Source organism: Triturus cristatus, chromosome 7, assembly GCF_964204655.1.
Source record: "Triturus cristatus chromosome 7, aTriCri1.1, whole genome shotgun sequence".
Lineage (NCBI taxonomy): Eukaryota > Metazoa > Chordata > Amphibia > Caudata > Salamandridae > Triturus > Triturus cristatus.
The window spans coordinates 1,592,134,649-1,592,150,882 of record NC_140590.1 but is presented as its reverse complement, the minus strand read 5'-3'; the positions used below and the strand labels follow the sequence as shown (position 1 = coordinate 1,592,150,882).

Here is a 16,234-nt window from a genome sequence, read left to right as displayed (position 1 = left end):
TGAGCATCACTGATGAGATTTATAGGTTTGTATCGCTTACTTGGAAATATGCGTCTTTAAGAAAATGTAGTACTGAGTGTGCCCTTTGTTGGTGTAAATTCTGCTTTGACATAGATCTCTGATGTACATTAGTCTTAGAAATGGGGTCTCTAGTTGGTATAGGTATGCACCTCGTCCAAGTAGGGACCACCACTCCAGACAGGGTAAGCCAGATACATACCCTAATTGAACCTATGCTCACCCTCTGGTAGATTGGCACAGAGCAGTCAGGCTTAACTTAAGAGGCAATGTGGAAAGTATTTGTGCAACACTTAATACAGGAAAACAGTGAAAAACACCACACAAAAATAATCCACACAAGACTAGAAACACAGAGCTTAATTTAGTGAACAAAACAAAACCAAATTGACAAACATCCAATAAGTGGAACCGGAGTTAGGAATTCTTAAAGAATATCTCAAATTATACTGCATGGAGTCATAATGAGCCAACTGGAGCTATCTGGGGGTGCTACACTGGGTCAAATCTGAAAAATCAAGCTGACCGCGATGGAGCGTAAGTCGTATACAGACGCCACGCAACACCTCTGAAAGCAGTACCTTTTCAATAAAAAAGAATTGTTATTTACTTATTAATTAACTTCCCACAGTATACCCCATCAAACCTAGCAGCCACACTTAAAGTATATTTCAAATAAATGAGTATAACACAATTAACTCAATTAAATAATTATTAATTGTGAATTATTACTTAATCCAGTTTCATCCTATACCTCTACAAACCCAGGAGCCAACACCTAGGTGCCGATTCCGATCCTGGAAAAACGCTGTACAAATCGTGGTATGGAGCGTTTTCCCCATACAACTCGTACTTGTAAGGATTCCCCTACAACCTAGGAAGTACCATCCGTACAAATAGACGCTCTCCATACAAATTGTAAAAAAGACCATATAACTCGTATATACAAGCGATTCCGATTCGGATTGCCCTGTACGCGACGTTCACATGTATTCCCGGCAGCAGTTTACAACCCGTCAAGTATGATTCGTACAAACAGCTCTCCGTACGGCTCTTTTTTTACAGGAGCCAAAAAGTGCCGGGAAAACATTGTATGCCCCGAGAACAGTACGAGACGGACCCCCCATGTACGCGTTGTACACCCCATGAATACAGGGGTACGGTGCGTATGTACGGTGCGTACCGATGACACGGAAAGTGGGGTACGGTGCGTATATACGCGCTGAAGGGGTACTGGTCGCGTACGCACCGTACAAGCACCATACCCCAAAATCGCTTGTGTACGCACCGTACCCCAAAACTGCGTATGTACGGTGCCGACCCCAAAATCACGTATGTACGGTGCGTACATGCGCGTTGTTGGGGTACACTCCATACACATGCCTCGCATGTGGGGGGACCCCTGTACGCCTCATACCCCTATACGACCCGTACCCCGGTACGAGTCGTACCCCCAGGGTACGAGGCGTATAGGGGTTCGCTTTGTAGCCCGGTACGAGTCGTTCCCCGTATACAGGCCATTTTCCATACAAATCGCATGCTGACAACCCGGTACGAATCGTACTTGACGGGTTGTACAGCCTTTTTACAAATTGTATGGTCTTTTTTACAAGTCCATGTCGTACAGCTTTTCCCGATCCGATTTGTAAGGATCGGGCCGATCTGTATGTATTTTTCCCGTACGAATCGTACTACACGGGTTGGAAGGGACTTGTACGATTTGTATGGAAAAAAATACGGATCCGATTTGTATGTAAAATAAAAGTCCAGAATCAGAATCGGCCCCTTAATGTAGAACTCAAAAAATCGAATTATTACACAACATAATTAATAATCAATTAAATAACTAATAATCAATAATTAATTATTAATTATTTATACTTAATCACCTTCCGTGGCCTATATGCCTACAAAACCTAGCAACCCACACCTAATATATAACTTTAAAAATATAGTCATTACACAATTAACATAATTAATAATCAATTAAAGAATTAAAGATAAATTAATATTCAATGGTTAATTAATTATACTTAATTATCTCACCACCTTATACAACTACAAACCCAGCAGCCCACACCTAATATATAACTGAAAAAATATCATTATTACACAATTACGTAATTTATAATCACATAAATAATTCATAACAAATGAATAACTATTTATTCTCAATTAACTTCTCACCCTATACCCCTACAAACCTGGTAACCTGCTGTAAATTACTATCACCAATTACGTTAAAAATTATAAATCATTTTAAATTACAAACTATATTTAAAAATATTCTAAACAATTATACAAACAATAATATCACCTAGAATTAATATATGAACTAAAACACATAAAAATAATTAAAAACCGATATTTTTTGCAACTATATTATTGAAAACTATCTTAACAATGATATTCTTGACAACAATATTACTTACCTGAAAAATCGATATTCTTGACGATGTTTCTGCATCACAATATTTTTGTATCACTGTCATTTTTTCCGATATTTCTGTAACTCTATATTTTGTCCCCCAATTATCATCACCACCACCTATTCCTTTAATACCACCACCAGAAACAATACCCCCAACATCAATCATCCACTAATACCCTTACTAATATTACCAGCACTAAATACCATCAAAATAACCACTGTATACACCATTAATAACCAAAAGACAATAGACAATAAACAACCTCTAGCTGACCTCTATTGCTTTTATATGTAGCCTGAGGCTTATATCTCCCCCATCTCAAAACACTGATATTTTACAAAGTAATCAATTAACAAAGACAAAATCTATTAAAAAGACATTTATTATTTTTCTATTTTTATCTTTTTTTGGAAGTGAAAATTCATTCATGAAATAGCTGAATGATTGAATCTCAACAAATTGAATTTATCATTTGAATATTTCAACATGAGTAAGATTTCATTATAATCACAAAGAATCAATCAAAAAACCCTAAATACTATTATTAAACCAACACACACACTCCAAATCATACCATTCATTCATCTAAGCACACAGCATGAAAAGTTAAAAATAAAAAGTACAAATTATGACTAACATGGAAAACTACAGTGTACAGAAACAATCTCTGCTTTCATTTGTTGTACAAATATCATATAATTTTTTGCACAAATACTGATTTACACTTGTTTATAACATAGTTGGATGTGGACACCGCCTCTGTATTTTTTCATTATATGTCACTGGTCATGTTTTCCACCAAGCAGTGGTCGACTTCCTCCGCCTTCCTCAGAACCGAAAATTAAATTTGTACTGTTATAGTGATTAAAAATGTTATATATTCGCGGAGCAGGAGTATCTGTAAACGCAAAAGAAACATCCAAGATTTGTAATAGAAACTGAAATTAAGGGAAAATGCATGCTAAGCATGTCTCAACAATTATAATTACAAAACCATTTATTTAGATAAAAACAACCCAAGGCGAATGAGAGGTTTTCCTGTGTCACCCAGTACTTCTGATACTTATAGTGATTATGAATAAATCAAGGCATTTTTTAGAAGAAAACACTCGGGATCCGTAAAAAGAGAGGTTTGTGAGATGATTTGAGAGACCTGAAATTCCCAAGTATTGAGACAAAAGAAGGAAACAAGTAAAATGAAGAGACTTATTTTTAGAAATGCACCTGGCAGGGCAAATGGCCAATAGAAAAACGTGGCTCCCCACAGTTTTTTTGCTGTACCAAAAGGTAATGGTCTTCTTCTTGGCTACTCGTAACTAATGAAGGTGTACAAAGCGACCCAGTAGGTCTGAAATTGAAATAGGAATGCAGATTTGTAACTGACGAGTTCAATATGGCACATCTCATTAGAAGATCCTGTCAGGACATGCTGAATGGTCTAATGCTTACCAAGGTGAAAAGCTTTTGATCATTTGTGCAATATATATAATATAATATATTGTTGCTCATAGCTTCAACGTATATTTTAAACACTGATCTTCGTGTATTTCCATCACTGTAAGTTCACCTAAAATACATAATAAAAAATGTTTTACCTCCTATGTCCTGTGACCAAATATGCGTGTGAGAAAGACTACTGACTTTAATTAAATGGGCACAATGTCGACCAGTTCGATATGATGTTGATATTAATGACGGCCCACAGAAGGGCGTATTCATTGGTGACTAAAAAAGGAGAAAGGAAACAAAATCCTTGTCTTCAACTGGCCACAAATAAGCTAAAGTGACACATATGCACACCAACGTTAAAATGTCACTCTTACTCTCAATAAATGTGTCAAACAAATAATAGGTAGTGACCAGAACACTGAGGCTAATTATGTGGCCGTGGCGCATACTCTAATCCGTTCCAGGTACAGCTACTTTAGCCATACTTATGATTAAATCGAACACTCAAATGCCGCTGATGCTGTTACTCGCTATCGAAATCTCAAAGCTGCCCATTTTTGGCTAGTCTGATTAATTTTGAAAATAGAACTGGGAAATGTAGAATACGCACTGATTTTAAGTCTGTGAAACTTATTCTCAGCATTATACCACACAATGAATAAGGACAGGTTTACTATAGCTGACTTCATAGATATGGCGCGTTCTCTACTGCATTATCTATACAAGCACTTCCCCTGCTCTATTGTTAAAAGGCACGCACTGGATTTTTGCATAGCCTGTAAAAACATAACATATTTTGGCTATAATACTATGATGTTACTTTTACAGAAAGCCTTTAACAAACTATCTACGTAACTGAGTTTGACCTGTATTAATGGTCTTAAGAGGTGGAACAAAAAAACTGCTGCTCAGATACACTGACCTAAAGGTTTACTCTCACAAATATCTAGAAGGATGACACAGTAAAAACTTACCAATACTATTTTCATGACGGTCGTGTATTATCTTTTGTCTTCACCAAACAACGGAAACCGGAACCTAAACGCCTGTATTTTAAATACACGCTCTGAAATATACGTGGCGTATAGTCACGTGATGTCGGCCTGATGCCGATAAAGCGAAAGGAACCATGAGCGCCAAATTGTAGTGTGCAAATAATTGTAATTCTAAAGTTTCAGGTCCTAATGATTGAAACTACTACATAGTGTGTGTGTGTATGATATTAAATATATTGAAAGAATATATCAAGATCAATTATCTTATTCTCACAATTCTGCATAACAATAATTGTACGAAGAATCTGAATATTGATGGCATGTGCAGCCATTAATAACAGCACCACCACCACTTCATAATCAACTAAGCAAAATGGAAACAAAAGCAATCCTAGATTTAGCCCTTTCCCACACGTTTAAGAAAATTCTAAATTTCTCATAGAATATGCATTCATTGTAGTAATTGGCTGCAATTAATATGTTCTTGTACATTTAATCTGCTACGTGATTCAAGTGATTAATTCACCATACAAACAAGCCTTGCATACACATCCTTTTTATTACTGGTTCACACTGAAGTGACATAGTAAACACCTTGATTGATTGCTCAACTTCCTGTTTCTTCCTTATGGAATAGAATGTCCTTCATTACAATAAGATTGACAGAATTACATAATTTCAGAAGAACACAACTTTATTAATTCTGGACTTTCATTTACAAATCATGTTATATAGACGTTCAATGTCGGTGTGTTTGCTCTGAGAAAATTAACATTATACTTCCCAGAATATATTGCTTTGGTAAACGTACCTTTCTAAATTAGGTGCTGTAGTGACATGGAGTGATCTGATAAACTTAGCTAAACCCCCTTGCTTTAACTCCTTAACTAAATCCTTTTTGCATAAATGAAACATAAAATCCTAAACACATAAACCCAAGCCTAAGCATCTGACTTGGAATAATTGGATTAGATGCTGTAACCTATGGCAATCCTTTAACAACTACAATCATAAGACTAAGCCTTGAAACCTAAACCTCTATACCTAAACTAGTACTGTACGTCTATACTGATCAACATGAGACTAAGGCATTGATTTGCTTAGAGTTGGGTGGGTTCTGGCATTAAACTGCTCAATTTTACTGGCTTTTGTAATGGTAGGTGAATTGATGAATTGATGCATTGCATTGCGCCACGTGAGTGCCCAGGCAGATACTAGTAAATAACCCATTTAATGCTGTAGGCCTAAACTTCTTCCTTAAGCCTAACCTTAAAGCACTGAACGCCAAGACCCAACCTAAAACATTGATATTACAAGTGGGCCGTCAATTAGCCTGATAGCTCCCCACCCTGGAGAACTGCCAGTACTTTGAATCTCAGTAGTGCCAGAAGGCTGCAACAATCACAAGATAACGAGGAATAAGATGCAGGAATCAGTGTTTCCACATTGAATCTTGGATGCTTTTCTACATTTTCCGCCAGATATTCCCCAGGATAAAAAACTCAGATCTTCTGTGTTCTCGCACAACTTCCGGTCAGATTTTTACCTATGTAAAAATCTCCGGTCCAACAGTGTTCTTGCACAATTGATTCCTGATGGGGCCGATATCACCTGTTTTATTAGTCGCATCAGGAATTGCAGACCACTTGTAATGCGTGTTGAAACCTAAACCACTCAGCCTAATCCTCTAGGCCTAAACTTCCTGCGTCTCCTACTTATAATTAGCAAAAACCCAGACGGTCACACATTCAGTTTACACCAGACAGGACTGGGTGCCAATTTCTTTCTGAGATGAATACATTAGTACCATTATGGTAAGTAGTAGTGAGGCCTATTATTTACAGATTTACAAAGCCATACAGCTGTGGCAAAAAACATCATAGAAAAGCCAAGTTATTACTATAATATGTCAATTTTCTCATCTCTGTTTTCAGCTTTGGTGGTGAAGATCTTACAGCCTATGCCCAACAGATTCCAGAAGAGGAAATGGATCAGGCTCCGCTAGTTACCTGGAGAAGCGGCACTAGCCGTGTAAGAAGACCTCTGCGGATGCAGGCGTTTGACTCTGCATCATTTGAAAGCGAGGCCTCAAGGTACTGGAGAAAAGAAATGGACCTGATGAAGATATGAGATTGAGCAAATATTTATAGCATTTAGCAGTTATGGAAATGGTTATATAAATGCAGAAAAACGTAAAAGGTTTGGTCATGCGCAGGCATGACCTCCTCCTTATCTGGTTTTCCTTTTTTAATTCTTCAGCATAAATAGCATTGAAAAGTTACATGTATCTTTTTAATAACAACATCACTACAGTCATGACATCCCTTAACAAAAGCAATTTTAATGTGAGAGAGCAAGTCATGTTGCTCATACTGACTGTCAACCCCAATCCCACCCACCTCATAGGAGATGTTCCACAGTCTTTGTACATGTAAAATGTCCAAATTTTGCCCGCAAGGAATGGCATCAGACTATATGTTCATGCTATCCACGAGATCGAGTTACATTCAATGAATATAAATTTAAATACTGTTATTCTGAAAACTTTGAAGGGTGTAGGCCTTGGAAGCCCACCGTGGAATAATTCTACTTTCATCATGTGAGCTTCTTAAGTAGAGGTCGACTACAACCATAACCAATTTTGTCCAATTACACTTGTTCTCCTGAGCTATCTTTCCCAAATATTAATTAAAAAATTCCTAAATGTGTGAATTCACTCACACTGCAGAAACATGACTTAAGATATGCGCCCCAGAGGCCAAAACTGGCAGATTTACATTAGATAGTTGCAAAAAGGCAGTGAAAATTGAATTTTACCAGAGCTATAAAGAGAATGACATAAGAAGTGATACTAATAGGTTTATAATAGTGGTTTACATTTTGCCCTTTTCTGGAAAGAATTAGCTCTCACAGACAAAATTTGTGGAAGCTATTAAGTTTTCCTATCCTTACATTTCTGCGGTTTGCAGAGTTGTATGCCCATTGTATCACTAACGTTATGGAATGTTTCCTTCCTTATCCTCCGAGACTGGGAAAGAGTTCCAAGCGGATGTGAAGGGAGCTTCCCAGGTTGCAGTGTGAGAGCAACCTTTTATCCAGGAGCTTGCTTTACATTTCCAGAGAAAATCATCCCGTTCTTATACTTGGTTTATTTGATTTTTACAGTGAGTCAGAAGCATCAGACTACTATACAGAACTTAAGCTTTGACAGTTTTAAAGTAGCTAAAGATTCTAGTAATTCAAAGTTAAAAAATAATAAACTTCCAAATTGAATTCTTCAAATACAAGTCACAAAGTGAGCTTGTGTAGCAGCCAGAAGCTTGTGAGTGCAGTGCTGTGACTCCTGACATGTGGCTAAGACACATATTCAACCTGGAGTGCTCTTTTAATGCAAATACATTCCGTATGCTTGTCTCCAATAATTTCTTCAAAAATACTTTCGAGGCTCTCATGTAGCCTGTACGAAAAGAATGTCATGCGGATACAGGAGGTGAACAGTCCTACAACAGCTCTGCAATAAATATATTGCCCAAGCGCATAAATGTGTAACAGGCTGAACAAATGAACAGTGAAAACCCTTAGTTCCTCGCTATGTGGTAAGAATTGGAAACTCTGTAGCTTGCAAGGCATGGTCTCTGCAATAGACATACATGGGTACCGGAAATCCATAGAATCTTAATAATGTCCTACAAGACAAGATCACAGATCAACTGTTTCAGCCCTCTCTGCACATAAACACGTCCTGCTGAAGAATCTGCAATTTCAAAAGGCCTGACTTTTCTGAAAATCAGGAATTGAAACTTAACTTTGGGGGGGAACTGAAGTCTAGTTAATTTGGAAATATTACAAATCAATGAAATTCTAAAACCCTGACTCCACCTTAAGCTTGCAAATCTGCATTGACTGTCTCAGAAAAAATGAGAACATACATATTGGGCAAGCGTCAGACAGAACCTTGTCTCCCAAAACGAAGGTAAATACAAACTAAAGTGAATTATACAGACAACTTTGGGCAAAAACGTATTACCAGAGAACTAATTATGATCCTGCCTCACAATTCTAAAAAGCACTAGCACAAACCATCTTGTTCATGCCATGCGACTTTAAAAAATGTCTTCATTATAAGCCCCACAGACAAGGTTAATGCTGCTGCTTGCTAACCTGAATGTTTTCCTACTGTGCTCTAGAACATCCAGAATTGAAAAGAATCACAAAGACAGATGGGTGCTAACTATCGTGCAATGTGGCTGTTCTCAGAGGTTTACATAATCTCCTCCAGACATTTTGCAAAAGAAGTCTTCCAAGTACCAACTAGAGACGCTTTCAAGAAGAGATCACCATCCTTTTGGAGAAGTAGGCTGTGGAACTGGTCCGGCTTCCCAAAACAGAAAGGGATAAAGTGAAAAATTTCCAGATACTGCCTTACACCAAATCTACTGTAATTTAAGCAAAGGGATTGCATGTGTGCGATAGACCTTCTGGATGCTTACTTCCATATTCAAATAATTTAGAGTTTGCTTAGTTCTCAAATCTTTTCTTCCTTCAATAAATGATTGGCTTGTTCAAACACACAGTATGATAACAATGCATTGCCTGAACAAACATGCAGAGTCTAGTTTCAGACTGCTCTTTTCTTGAAACACCAGCGATTTGGAAATGCTTAATAGCTAGAGACCTACAAATCACAGTGGTCCACCACCCAGATGTTCAGAATACATCTCAGAAACCAACTCCCTTAGAAGGATTATCCAAGGAAGTCATGAGGGGTTTATAAATGATGAAGTGCTAAATTACATTTTTAACATCTGGGGTTATCCACAATTCGATCTGTTTGTAAATGCAGAAAACAGGAAATGTTCAGAGTTCGCCCTACAGGTACTGCCAATGTGGTACGAAATGGTAAGCCCTTTTGATTGAATGGTCAGGAAAGTGTTTGTGCACATTACCAGTGATACCCCTGATCCTACCAGTAATCATCAGACTGACTTATTGCATAGTGAGAATGATCCTTCTAATGCTAGGACGGCCACTCCAATGGTGGATTCACTAACCCTCTTCATCTTTTCGGGTACAACACTGTTGTTGAATTTGACAGCATGGCCACTGAACTTTTAAAGTATAAATCTCCCTCAGGACTATATGGACATTTTAAAGGAAACAAAATGTAAATTCACTAGTGCTCAATACCCTTGCAAATGAATTTGTGGAAGGCTGCTTTCTGAGCAGCTGTCTTATCTGCATTCAAGGTTAGTGAAATTCAAACTTTATGTTCCATCAAGCCCTGCACACTCTTCAATAAAGAAAAAGTGGCCATGAAAACACAATTTTCTTTCTAAGAAGGTATCTAATTTTCATGTTAATCATACTATCTCTCTTTCCACATTTTTCAGACGCCTTCCACACCTTGAAAGTGATTACATACTCCCGATATAAGAAAGGTTCTTACGTTTTATCTTCATTAGACAAAAGAGGTTCAACTTTTTGTTTGTTAACAGTGATTCTGTTTGTCTAAGTAGTCAATTTCCAGATGGATTACCTCTTGCATGCAACTCTGTTATCAAAATATTGACAGATCCCAAAGGCCCATTCTACTCAAAGGACATCTATGGCTGCTGATTTGTTGAGAAACATCCCCATATTGGAGATTTGTAAGATGGTCACATAGCACTCAGTCCATACATTCACAAGACAGTATTGCTAGTTTCAGATTCCAGAGCAGATACTTTTGTATGGTAAGCTCATATGAGGAATCTCTTTGCTTGGATCTTGATATTTTGTTTTTTTCTTCCAGTTCCTGATATTTTGTATAGGCCTGCTATTCTACTCTGTGCCCATGACTGTTAATGGAAATCCCCTGAAGGAGAAGGAAATGTAGTGTCATACAGCCCATGATCCTGTCCTATCCTATATCTGGGAGCAGACAAGGCTGTGATCAGATGCCTTCAGGTGGCTCAGAATTTTGCTGCCAGACTGTTGTTCCTGCTCCCTTAACACTCCTCCGTGTCCTACCTTTTTTATGGTCTCCACTGGCTTAAAGGGGACAAGTGCATTGAGTTTAAGGCACTGTGGTATATGTACAAAATCCTCTTGCGCTCAGGGCCTCAGTACCTGCAAAACTTTGCACTCCCTCCCATCCTTCTCACACTCTGGGCTCAAGCAATTGCTCACTTTTTACAGTTCCTAGTCAACCAAGTCCAGATGGGCGGCTGCTCCTTCTCGGCATGCGGTCCCAAATTGTGGATCTCACTCCCGGAATCTATTCGACAATGTTCTTCCCTACATGCCTTCCGCAGGAAGCTTAACCCCTTCCCCACTCATGACGGAACCACTCCGTCATGAGCCACGGTCGCCGTGTGCTCATGACGGAGTGGTTCCGTCATGCTGCGGCCGTTGGCGGCCGTGCCGCCCACGCGGCGTTAATTCCCCGCCCGTGCGAGCGATTAGCGCAGTGGGCGGAGTCATGACGGAACCACTCCGTCATGAGCACAGCTCAACCGCGGCTCATGACGGAGTGGTTCCGTCATGAGCACCGCGCCACCGCGCTGCCCCCAAACCCCCCCCAGGGTTAAAACGTGACTATTCCAACCCTCCACTTCATGCTGGTGTGCTTGAAACCTGAAAAACTCCAGTTCCACTCCTGAAGATGTTTAGTCTTCCACCCAAGAGCTGGGATACCCTATAGGCATCTAAGCGCTATACAAGACTGCATTATTAATAATGATAGTTGCTTACTTGTCCTTGTTCTTGTTCAGGTGAATTCCTGTTAAAATCATATGGAATGCTCACTTCTACCAGTGGAAGAATGAAAACGGCAAATAGATGTAGGGCAGGATCCCAAGTCTGTGATGAAAAAGTACTGTAACTGACATGACATGATGCAGGCCAGTGCTATACGTTCTCTTAAAAGAGCAGTGGTATCAGTATTCATGGGGGGGCAATCTATAACAAATACCCGTTCGAGGTCACTTGTAATCAAGACTTAATTATCAGAAGAGATACTGAGTTTACCTCACAAAACGTTATGGTGTTTATTGTAGAGTATTCTACTGCACTGCACACCTGCTAACAAATAAGCTTCCTCTAAAATTTCTTTTCTGGACTGCCAGGAGTCTGAGTGTTCAAATGTATTTCTTTTTTTAAAAATGTTAAAATAGAATGATGTTTGATTCTGTTTGTTTATTTTTGTTTCATACATACCTCACAATTTTGGTCAAAGTCAACTAAACAGTCTTGGAAACTTTGTTACTATTGTAGATATGAAATTTCCATCTTAAAAGTGCTTAGTGTATCTCTTTGTGAGCTAGTCGAATGAACTCACTCAGTATAGATATCTGCGTGTACCCTGCCGGTCATAGATTTGAATGTATTTCAGCTATGTTCACTCGGCTTTTTTATCATTATAAAGTTGATGAAATCAGTACAATTACCTTTGCTTATAACATCTCTTGTAACTGCCAATAGACATTTCGCTTTGTGGTTTTTAATATATAAAATGTTGATATTGTTATGTTCTGAGTTTAGTGAACTTCTGGAAGAGCCTGAAGAGGAGCAAGGCCCATACTTGGATAAAGAAGCTGAGGACAATACCACAGATGAAACCAAAACTGACTTCCCACCCTCTTACAGTACAGTGCTTGCCGTTAACATGGAGGATGACTCTTCAGATACAGATGACTGCGAGTCGCCTCGATGCTTCAGGGGTAGTGACATCAGCAGGCCACTGAGCGAAGTGCCATTGATGATGACTGCAAGTGAACTGCTTCTGAATAGGCAAGAATATGAACTTATATGTCCATGCATCCTGTCTTTTTGTTTTTGTTTTATACTTATAATCTCTTGGGGCCTGATTCACAAAGGTAAACTTACACTTTTGTGTAAATTTAGAATTGTTTGCTATTCACAAAGGGATTAACGGTAGTATCTAAACTAGTGCGGAGTCTCCGTACATAAAAAGACGTATTGTTTTATGTGCAAGATTCCGCACTTGTAAAGACACTACTTGTAAATCTCTTTGTAAATAATAAGCAATCGTAAACTTACACAAAAGTGTACGTTTACCTTTCTGAATCAGACCCTTAGTGTTTTCCACCCAGTCGCAAATATCACAAAAAAAAGTTTCTATCATTTGCAAACTCTGATTTTAACAAAATCATGCTTGATTGACCTTTGTTTCTGAGGAATTACAGAGAATGTCCATTACTACCCCACGATCTTACAATTTGCTTGTTAAAAATTGGAAAAGTTCCACTGACTTACCTCTCTCTTCTCTCTCCACAATGAGAGAAAATCAAATGGATTGTGAAATACCTATGTGATGAATGAGGTTCATTGATGGCCTGTAGGAGCAAAACCCTAGCTGCACTTGTTTCAGTTCGTAATTGGTGTCCAGCCCCAGCTACATTACTATACTCCCAGCTTTATATTCCCCGTTTATAGGGTATCTAGACGTCCTTAATTGGGTGAGAGAGTCATGGAGTGCCCATTTTGGTTATAGACAGCATCTACAGTGAGTGTTGATAAGAATGGGAGAATATAATGTCCTTTCAGTGCGAATGAAGGTGTGTGTAAGTGGATGGACTGCATAGGGTGTAGAAAAGGAGCGAGTAGATGATTCCTTGAGCCTAGTAGGCAAAGTTGCAATCTCAATGTGCTTTTCAATCTTTCAATACAACTTTGAGAGTTTAGTGGATATGGGCTCTCTTATTTTATAGATGCAATGTGGTGTCATGCAGAGCCTTCAAAACCATCTACCACCCCATCATGGGCATCACTCAGTCTTGGTCAGGGGTGGGCTCTGAAGCAAGCACCTGGCAGACTTGACCTGCTCCACATTCGACTTTGGATACTACCAACAGACCGAAACATTGTGTTGTATGGTGTCAAGGCTTAACCATGCAGCTATGTTTTTTCAGACAACAGACTTGATTATGTTTGAATGTAACTAGCGTTCTGATAAATCACACACTTCACATAGTTGTTACATATAACCCAAAGAGTAACCGATTAATAATCAGAGAGAAAATCCCCACAATTCAAATAACTGAATATTGTACCTCTCATCGTTGTGCTTACCATCATTCTCATCATAAAATCCAAATCAGGTTTCTTAAATGTTGGTCGGTTTTATGGAATTTAAAGGAGTATTAGCTCTAGCCACACCAAGCTAGAGAAAGTAAACTCCAAAAATGATAGGAAGTACACATCCATTGACAATTTCACAGGTTTTAATGACATTCTCCATCCAATTTCACTCAAATTTGAATGTATTACTGGGAACAAAGGGCTGGATAGTCTGTGGCATAACCACCGTGAAAAAATGAAAATAAAAGAAAATCAATGTGATCTCATGAGATTTATCCTATGATATGTTTTACAGAATGTTCCAGGACGAGGACCTTGATCAGTCAGAAAAATTCTATGAGACCCTTCCTCGGCCCATAAAGCTGGCTTTTGCTCTGTACAACACCATGGTCTCCAAGTCCGAGTTGCTCTGCTACTTTGTCATAATTCTGAACCACATGATCTCAGCTTCCTTCATTAGCCTGGTCCTGCCAATCCTCATCTTCCTTTGGGCGATGCTATCTGTGCCACGGCCCTCGAAACGCTTCTGGATGACGGCCATCATTTACACAGAAGTAAGAACTTGATTCCACATAGGCATGTGATTTGTCACCTAGGGTTCCACACAATGATTACATATAATAACAGTGTAAGATGGGTGGCATCAGATACAATGTTGCATTATACTCCCCTTAGTTGACGGTGTGCAAATACAGCCATTTATGTGGGCAAAATCTAATTGTGATTTGCAGAATGATGAATGGGGAGTAGTAGGGTATTTTCCATGCAAATCGGATTTAATAACAAGTTTATTTTTCTAATAGGGAGGAATTTCCATGTAGGCAAAATTTGCTTAAGGTCCGTCTTGAAGTTAATAGTGCTCTAGCAATCTTTTCTTTTGTACTACATTAAAAAAATATATATACAAACAATTTATGATAATAGTTAACATAAAAAGAATTTTTACTAACTTTTTCCAAGTTTAATATGTGTTTTAGTTTTTCCTATAGTTTATCATACAGCGATCTCCTGCCCAACTGTAGATTCCTCCAATAGTAAATTAGTATGGAAAAGTTTAATACACTTAAAGTTAGTAAAATTATTTGTATGTAAAATATTATTATACATTATTTGTATGTATTTATTTTAAATGTAGAATGAACATCACTATTAACTTAATTTGCAATTAAGGGCCCAATTTAAATGGTGTCGGTATGTATACTCCATCACAATGGAGTATACATACCACCAACATGAAGGTCCGCCAACCCGTATCCTCTCCTTTCGGAGGAAGTTCGAGACTGCATATTCTCACTGTCCAACGGGAAGTCGCCAGGACCGGATGGACTGCCGACTGAATTTTACAAGGCTTATGCACATATATTAGTACCGCAGCTGCTGAAAGTGTATGAGACCGCGATAGATGACTCCACACTTACCGGCACACAAAATGAAGCCCTGCTGGTGTCCCTCCTTAAACCTGACAAAAACCCTAAATCTCTGGGTTCCTTTCACCCACTAGCACTTCTCAACACTGATTACAAGATTTTTGCATCACTACTTGCTAAGCGTCTTTTGCCCTTAGTGAAAACGCTGGTGCACCCTGACCAGAAGGGTTTTGTCCCCGCCAGGCGTACTTCACTCAACATTCACAGGTTCTTCCGGGTACAGCAGTAAGCGATACATGGATGGCCCCACTCTGGTTGCCTGGTATTGGACCGGGAGAAGGCCTTTGATTTTCTGGACTGGCCCTATCTGGGTGCGGTACTGAATAAATACGAGCTAGGTGATCACTACTTGAGCATGGTTCAACTGCTATACTAGCAACCCACTGTTCGGGTCCGAACCGGTAGGCTTGTATCGGACCCCATTAGTGCGGAGCGAGGGACCCGCCAGGGATGCCCACTGTCCCTGCTGCTCTTTTCTCTTGCAAAGGAGCTACTGGCGATGTTGCTTCGTGGTGATAGTGAGGCGTGGGAAATCCAGTTGGGCAATGGGATGCATGCTGTTTTTCTATATACTGACGATTTGCTATTGTATGTGAGCGAAATTACTGACATTCCCACGTCCATAGCAGACACGCTCAGGGCCTTTGAAGAGATGTCGGGTCTCCGGGTTAACTGGGCCAAGTTGGGGGTTTATCCCTTTAGTGTAGACACGGTTGAAATGGATGTGCTCCTTAATGGCTCGCTTCTTTCATGGTACCCCATCACCTTTCGCTATCTTGGTGTCTTCATATATCGGATGCCTGATGATTTGCTGGAGGGCAATTTGACGAGA

The 16,234-nt window shown here is 39.1% G+C and overlaps 1 protein-coding gene across 1 annotated transcript in view; it reads left to right on the top strand.

The window, feature by feature from the left end:
• Positions 1-16,234, top strand: part of LOC146812454 (piezo-type mechanosensitive ion channel component 2-like) — a 711,007-nt gene that overhangs the window by 569,728 nt on the left and 125,045 nt on the right. The window contains exons 37-39 of the mRNA XM_085619448.1: positions 6,829-6,987; positions 12,416-12,664; positions 14,271-14,529. Coding sequence (XP_085475574.1) covers positions 6,829-6,987; positions 12,416-12,664; positions 14,271-14,529 — 667 coding nt within the window. The remainder of the gene's footprint in view (positions 1-6,828; positions 6,988-12,415; positions 12,665-14,270; positions 14,530-16,234) is intronic.